An 8,258-nucleotide genomic window follows, 5' to 3' on the forward strand; every position below is an offset into this window, starting at 1 on the left:
GACGTTGTTCATGTGATAGACGCGGCATGATGCTGTTCACTGGACTCACAATGGTGGCCTTTATTGGGCCTTTATATAGGCCTTCAAAACCCATTCTCAAATTGTGCAGATACTCACCCATGTGCAATGAATCATGACAAAATGACAACTCATCATTATCTCAACTACCAGGGCACTGGATCATCAGTAAATCCACAATGAACAATTACAACCCCCCTACAAGTAGAATTCTGCGTGCATTTCTACCTCAAAGTTTCTATTGACCGTCAGTATATTTTATTATATGTGCAGTTATTAAATCACATTATTTCATGTGTCCACTGTTGCTTGAGTTGATGCCATTACAAAGGTCTTCATACATATTCAGTTTTTTCTCCTCTAAGCAGTTATTTATGGATTTATTTTGTTTGTTTGTTTTTTTATTATTTCCCTTTCATGTAGAGTGACTCCTGAATTATTCAGTCAATCACAATGGTCCCAGAAAAGCGCTACCTTTGGTATTTTCCATAATGACAGCAGTGCCAATGACACCAATTATTACTCAAGCAACCAAATTGAAATTCTTTTATGGTCCTACTGTGAGCTTTTCTATGAACACATCTCAAAATGTACTCCTTGTAATTTCTGGAAAGGATGCTGGATGAGCTTGTTTATTTGTTGGAGGGTAGCATGCTAATTTCTACTCCTATCTCTTTGTTGTATTCACATTTGTCTAAAACATTAAGCTGGCTGAGAAATGGTGGCTTTTTGTTGTTACGTGACATTCAGCCCACTTCTCGCCAGACAACACATGGGGTAGGCTACCAGCTCCTTAATGACTAACTGGCGTCAATCTGGTTAATGACGGTGGTGGCTTTGAAGACTGTGAAGAAAGGTGACTCAACAGTTTCACAACAACAGGCTGCTTTGTAAATGGAGGCATAGTTTGTTTTTCATTAGTAAAGTGTGGATATTAGAAATGAGGTCAGCTGATGGTTAATTGTTTTGTAAATGCTTACCTATGCCATTATGTGTCATGCTCCTTTGCATTGTAAGGTAGACTGTGAAATTGACATTGACATGTCACAGCATCCAACATAACGGCACACTGCTTGCATCTAAATCAACCACCTCTGGCACATTTTAACAAATCTGTAATTTCCCTTAATCACTTGTGGCACGTGTCACAATTAGAGATGCATGCCAGTGTCTGTGTTATCCATAGACCCTTGTTCCTTGTGACATTCCATCTGTCTTGCTATATTGGAGTGAGATATCTGCCTCCTGCCCTGTCACTGTGTGTATGATTCTAATGAGCTGAGAATCCTGACAGGCTTTGCTGTATGTGACTGTGGCTTAGCCAGCCAGTCAGTCCCTGGTGAGAGAAGCAACAGAGCCCAGCTTGGATAAGCTTGCTTGGCCTGTCTTTGTGCAGCATTTCTGCATTGTTTGCATACATATGGATAATAGCATGGCATTAGATTAAGTTTTAAGTTGTTATTTCACAACCTCTAAGTAATTTTGTCATGTCAGACCTGTGTTAAGAAGATGTTAACTGATATTATTGTTACAATTAATTTGAAACGGCATCTTTGATAGATGCCCTTGGCAATTTAAATCTTGGAAATTATCTTATCAGTAAATAGAAAGAATAACTTGCAGTAAACACCTCAGATTCATTTAAGTCAATCAGGCTGTGAAGTCAAGTGTACTGAACTGGGACTTTTTACTTTTGAACTAATTAATTGTAATAAAATTATTCTAAAGATTCTACTATTTTGTGGACTTATGTAGCTTCAAATATATCATGAAAACCATCCTCAAGAAAAACATCATAAATGTAGATAAATATCCTGAAATGAGTTGAAAATGTAAAAATAAAGAAGTAAACATTTTCTTTTCTGCCCTGTCTCTATGTTGTCTTGTACAGATGGAGATACGGGTCGTGTTTGCACTGAAAACTATCCCAATCTTTAAGCAGGCAAAGTAGAAACAGACCATCAACAGAAAATTACAGTATTGAGGATAATTACCACTAACTGTAAAAGGATCCAAGCAAGCGGAAAATCCAAACCAAAACCAAAGTGCTTTTGAGACTAGATGACACTTTGGACTGAACAAACCATATTAATCTGATGCTGTAGAGACAGAAACTGCTAATAGAATGAACAGAATTACTTGGGCAAAGAGGTAATAACAGGTCTGTTGCCTGAAGAGACTCTATAAGCACAGTGTGTCATATTGTTTTTTTCCTTTTTGTTGCTGATTTGAGAAGGAAGAACATTATTTAGTTTTTCTCCAGATAAACTTTCAGATTTTGTTTTACTTTGTCCTTCGGTGTAAGTGACGCATTTGGTAACATTCTGTATTTGTTAATTACAAGAATCTTAGGTCCTTTTTTTATAGCGCTGATACCTTCAGCCACATGCTGTAGAATATTTCATGACCGTCAGAGATGCTGAAGACCTTTAGTGGCTTTATTTATGAATGTGCATTAAACTGAGCACTTCCAAAATGCATAAGCCTTGTCTGATGGATCAGATTTATCAGTTTTTCTTGTGCATTTGTGTATAATCACAACTCTTCACAGTGCACATGCACAATTCTGTGACTCTTGAAAAGTGTGATCACAGGTAAAGTGCTTGCCAAAATAACAACAAAAAGTCACAGTGCTATTTTAACTGTGACAAGTGATAAAAGATCAACAACAATGGTAGCTAATGAAGTGGGTCACTGTACCCAATGCTGTTTCAGTACAGCATATAATTATTTAATGTTTTAGTTTAAGATGCAATAAATTGTAGCTGAAATTAAACAGTCCTCCTGAAGGTTGGAGGAATTTACACTTATTTTAAGGGAATCATTTTAGCACTGTCTCACTTTGCTTGCCTTGTGCTACATTAGCACAGCTTTTAGATGAGGGCCTTAGTTACTGACCTTCAGCTTGAATTATTCTGTATAAAGGTTTGAACTTTCCCACTTCTGATCCATTATTCTTAATCATATTAACCGTCTCTTATGTTTAAACTGTTAAAAGCAATGCAACAATTTAAATATAATTGCTCCCTGCTTTGTTCGTAGTCCAACCACAGAAAGTTGAGGACCACTCGGAGGCCTTTGCTGGATGTGTCACCAATAATTGCAGCTATTTTGCCATCTTGTGTATAGATGACATTGAAGTGGTACTCTGGCCCCCTGCCTGTGGCGCTGACGTTTTTGGGGGGCTGTTGTCTCCTTTTGGTTGCTTTCATAACTGAAGCCCCCACATTCTTACCTCTGACCCCAGTGACCACAAACCACGGGGCGTAAACTTGTCTCATACAGAAACACTCATTCTCACCATTTTGTCTTTGTGTCTCATCGCCCACCCGCATCGCTCTCCCTCTAAATATCTCGTGTGTTTTTTTCCCTTTCTCTCTCTGCCTACATCCCCTCCCTCATTTCTGTCCTCTTTCTTTCCACCAGGCTGTGTTTGATGTGGATAAGACAAAAGGCTTGACACTGATAGAAATTTGGGAGGGGCTTACTCCTGAGGATATCAAGGCATGCACTGGCACAGATTTCGAGGTGAGTAATGCAACAGTTTGGCTACCAGCGCTGAAATCCATTTTTTCTGTCTTCAAATTTGATAACCATTGTACTTCTCTCTTCTCCTCTTTTCCTATCTGGTGTCTTCTAGGTGTCTCCCAACCTGAGGCCCATGCAGCAGATTTAGAGGAGCTTCCAATGACTCTAAGATGTGTGGGTGTTTTTTTTCTGATTTGTGTCCCTTCGTGTTAGTGATAAACAGCTGGTGATTTAGCAGGCTGAGATGGGTCAAATAAGCTTACAAACCACAAATGCCTTAGTTCTCTGGTGTCCCGTATGCAAATATCAGAGGGATTTAGCTCTCCGTAATATCAACTGAATGGGATTCATGGGAGCCAAGGTGTAGTTCTTTTTGTGTTCTAGTCTGACAGATGATCAGGAAACATTACACCGCTGCCTATTGCACCACTGAGTTATTCATTTTTATCTATTTTTGTGTGCAGCTACCAATTAATCAGTTTGAAAATGACATTAAACTTGGCCTCATTCTTTGCACGTCTTTCAGGGAAAACGCAGCTTTACTTGTATTTTGAACAGAACTGACACAATAGTTCACCTGAATCACACTTACTGTAAGATAGTAAGTTACTGTAATAATGTACAACCTATATTTATTAAGTATAGGATGCAAGTGTGCGATAAGTCAAGTGATTTCAACATTTATTACAGAAGGGACTATGTATGTGGTTGTTTAAACTTGTGCTACGCCAAGAAACAAAAAAGATCTTCATGGATTAATTGTGAGATATCATTTCATTTTTCTTCTCGATAAAAAGGGAGGTGTAGTAATGGGGATCTGACTGAGATATGTTTGTAACTACACTCTAAAAAGTAATTCTGTGGACCTTTTGTCATAACTTAAATAAATATATTGTTGTGACATAAAAAATCAAGTTCTGTGATCCAGTTAGACTTTTTTCTTGTAAATGTTATTTTTTTGAGCTTGGATGACATAGAAATAATGCCTTTTGATTCAATACACTACCATCACCTTGTCAGAGCTTAAAATTTTCAGTTCATCATGAAACAGTTGGATTTTAAGTTCTGCTAATGTAAAAAATTATTTGATGACGTGTAAACGGCCCACAGTCTCTCTTTCCCGCATGCGCGAGCGGCCATATTTAAGGCCAGAGTGAGCACATGGTGAGCAGCGGAAGCACAGCTGAAGCTCATTGAAGCATTTTGGTGAACGGTAAGTAATTTTATGCTTATTTGCATTCGCTCAGGATTCTGTTGATGATAGCCTACTGTAACTGAATATCGAAATCTGGAAGTCCTTACTTTTAAATGCGTGCAGTGTTGGCAGTCTGTGTGCCGAGGTAAAGTTAGCTCGGTGATGCCTGTACTGGCTTCAATGCGGGAGTAATTGGTTAATTTCGGCATGTGACCAATAAACCGGCGCACTAATAGGTTGTGTGTTGGCGAGTTGTATTTATTATTTCGTCCTATCTGAACCACAGTCTAATTCTGGGTTACCAGCCGTCCCTTAAAATACCGAATTGTCCCGCATTTGAAACTAAAATAGGCGGTCGGTATTGAATCCATAAGGAGGTGACAGCCTGTGAGAAGCTCACCTGCTTGAGATTCAGTGGTAATATGTTTTTCCTGTGGATTAAATTAAATGTATCAATGGATAATATCGATACAATTTTATGAAATGGACAGCTACACTTGTATTTACATATTGATAACACGATGTAACCCGCTCATCAGGCTATGTCGTCTGACCAGGACGACAGGCACACATATTACGCGCCTACGGAGAAAGAGCACATTATGACGGCCCTCTGGGCTCCCAAAATATGAGAAAAGTTAAACAGGGCTATGATAAAACCGACAGAGAGGGACGGGGTAGCTAAAGGAGTTCATTATGATTCATAAACGAACCAGCAGACACCGCGGTGCGCTCCGTAACGGCACAGCCATGCGTCCTAACGCACACACACCTTCAGGTCTGTGTGGACAGGTCTGACTCTGTCCATGACTACACAGATAAGTGTTTCCCTTAAGTTTTATGGAAGAAAAGAATCAAACACTAGTCATTTAACTTGCTATAAGCCCACTACTGCTTTGTTTATATTGATTTAGGGGAGACCGGGGATGGTTGTAACACTTGAGTTCTAATACCAGTTTTCTCCTGTCAGTATAAAATGGGAGACACATCATTTCATTTATTCCTCCGTGATCACACACAGGGGCTGACAAGGCTGTAAACAGTTGTGTGTAAAACCCTGATCCTAACACCTTTTAATTTCTTCTTCAAGGATGTGGAGGAGCTCGATGCAGACCCTGCGATGCAAGTGATGAAGACTGCCATCATCGGTGATGGGTGTGCAACCATCATTGTTGAGGGAAACGAGATCCTGCAGGGGATTGATGTTGCCAGATCCTGTGCCTTGCTGATGGGAGTAATCTTTGTCAGGAGAACGCAGCCTACAACTTCTGCTGTTTGCACTTTAAATGATTTAGTGCTGCTGTTCAGGATTTAGTGTTATTCATAATTTTAATAAATGGTTCTTATTAATTTGAATATTTCTGTCTGAATTTTTGTTCATTTTGAACACCAGGAGAGAGTTTCTTAGCTGCTGAACATAACCTTAATATAGGACAGGACTTAACTTCACTCTTGCAGAGATCAGCTAATTAAGTTCTTGTTACTAAGAAATTTGTTTAATTGTGGCCAGAAAGCTTCTTCACCTTACTTAAAAATTATGTTGGATCAACTTAAAAACTTGCATTCATGTTGACAATTATTAAGTTCTTGTTACTCAGAAATGCATTTTTGTTCGGACTAAAAGGTAATTCAACATACTCAAAACATTGCTTTGACTTAATGTAATTCTGCCAGCTATTGGCTCAACTTAAAAATTCAAGTGGAAACGGTTAACATAAGTTTTTATGTTGACCCAGTGTTTTATTTATTAGAGTGTATCACTGCCTAAAGGTCAACCTGTCTCTTATTCTCTGAGCTTGTCTGTGTAGGTTCTCATTCATCCAGGTCATGGTTATCCAAAGTAGTTCAAATAAATCCACTGGACCTTAAGAAAATTCCTTGAAGACGTTTCACCTCTCATCCAAGAGGCTTCTTCAGTTCTGGTGGTGGTTGGTGTTGCCTCAGCTTTTAAACCTCTGTGAGGTGTGTCCAGGGCTATTATTCCATCGAATTTTGGTATCGGTCGTTGGAATAATAGCCCTGGACACACCTCACAGAGGTTTAAAAGCTGAGGCAACACCAACCACCACCAGAACTGAAGAAGCCTCTTGGATGAGAGGTGAAACGTCTTCAAGGAATTTTCTTAAGGTCCAGTGGATTTATTTAAACTACTTTGGATTCTCTGAGCTTCCTATATTGTTGGTGCTCAAGTTAGCCAGGAAGCATCAATTTAACTCAGACATTTGCTTTTCTTCTGCATTTGTACATACAATAAAATGCAACATGGTATACAGAGTGAAACAAGTGGAATTTTATTGTTTCTTCTGTCTGAATGTTATGATTTCTCTATAGGAAGAAACCTAAATCATACAATAGCAGGGATGTGAATTTAAATTATTCATTTCATCAAATGGGCAAATGATTTTAAGCAAATTACTGTTTTGAGAGTAATAGTTTGTGGCACGCTACAGGTTAGAGCTTTCCATGTACGGATGGTGGGTTCGGATTGACATTCTTGATGTGATTTCTCCACTTGAGCAGAGAGGCGCTGCCATTACCCGAGGGCTGTTATATAACTGCAGGATTCAGCCTGGGGGCTTTTGGGTTCAGGGAGATCAACTGGGCTGGATCATCAAGCAGAAAAATGGAAGAAAGTGACAGGGGTTGTTGCCACCGGCTGATGATGTTAATCCAGCACATCCCTTTATGAGTCAAAGCGCGGTTGTACCCTATAAGCCTACATTCAGTAACCTGTTTCTCATACTGGTATTTGAATGCAGTGAGGAGGGAATTTCGGGAACATGACCAGGGCACAAGTGTTGGAACATTAGACGTGCATTAGCTTGATGTTTTTGTTTTTATGACAAACTAGAAACTGAATAGCATGAGTGTGCATAGTGATGATTTGGATGCCGAGGTTTGTGGCAGCCTAGACAAATTGTACACGAGGGCTTTAAGAAACTGACCAGACCTGTATGCTAAGATATTACACAGTCCTTCACATCTTTTAGCTGCAGTTCCAAGTCCATTTAGCCCTTTTCCTCCAGGGGGTTAATGGTTCCTTCGTTTTGCGCGGCTGATAGTATATGGACGCTGCAGTCAACTTAAAACAAATGTAATTAGTGATGATATCCAGTCTATATGTGCACAGAGCATATCATTTCACAGTGCTATAGATGTATGTGAGGACACAGCAGTTGAAGTGATTTCTAATTATAGGGGGTGGTTATGTCAGCATTGATTTTCTGTGTCCACTGTGGTTTAATATGATCAACCCTTCGAAACACAGCCAAATGGGAAAACGACATTAACAGATCATGACAGAGCATGGATAGTTTGCTGTCTTGAGTAAAAAGAAGAAAAACATGTTTGTTTTTTTGTAAATTCTTCATCTTTATAACACTGTGACCTATTTATAGAGTGACTCATGTGAAGGTGGCCAGTCAGTTGATTATCACCTACCTGAATATGGCAGTTATTCTGTGTCACTGACATTAATTACAGCTGGAATGAATCACCTCCATATGGCTGTCACTCA

The 8,258-nt window shown here is 39.3% G+C and overlaps 1 protein-coding gene across 1 annotated transcript in view; it reads left to right on the forward strand.

Annotated features, from left to right (window-relative positions):
- oxct1a (3-oxoacid CoA transferase 1a) overlaps positions 1 to 4,460 on the forward strand; it is a 44,242-nt gene extending 39,782 nt beyond the window's left edge. The window contains exons 16-17 of the mRNA XM_022191215.2: positions 3,445 to 3,546; positions 3,659 to 4,460. Of these exons, the coding sequence (XP_022046907.1) occupies positions 3,445 to 3,546; positions 3,659 to 3,694 (138 nt within the window). The 3' untranslated portion in view covers positions 3,695 to 4,460. The remainder of the gene's footprint in view (positions 1 to 3,444; positions 3,547 to 3,658) is intronic.
- Positions 4,461 to 8,258: the final 3,798 nt, after the last annotated feature.

The sequence above is a fragment of the Acanthochromis polyacanthus genome, chromosome 7 (assembly GCF_021347895.1).
Source record: "Acanthochromis polyacanthus isolate Apoly-LR-REF ecotype Palm Island chromosome 7, KAUST_Apoly_ChrSc, whole genome shotgun sequence".
NCBI lineage: Eukaryota > Metazoa > Chordata > Actinopteri > Pomacentridae > Acanthochromis > Acanthochromis polyacanthus.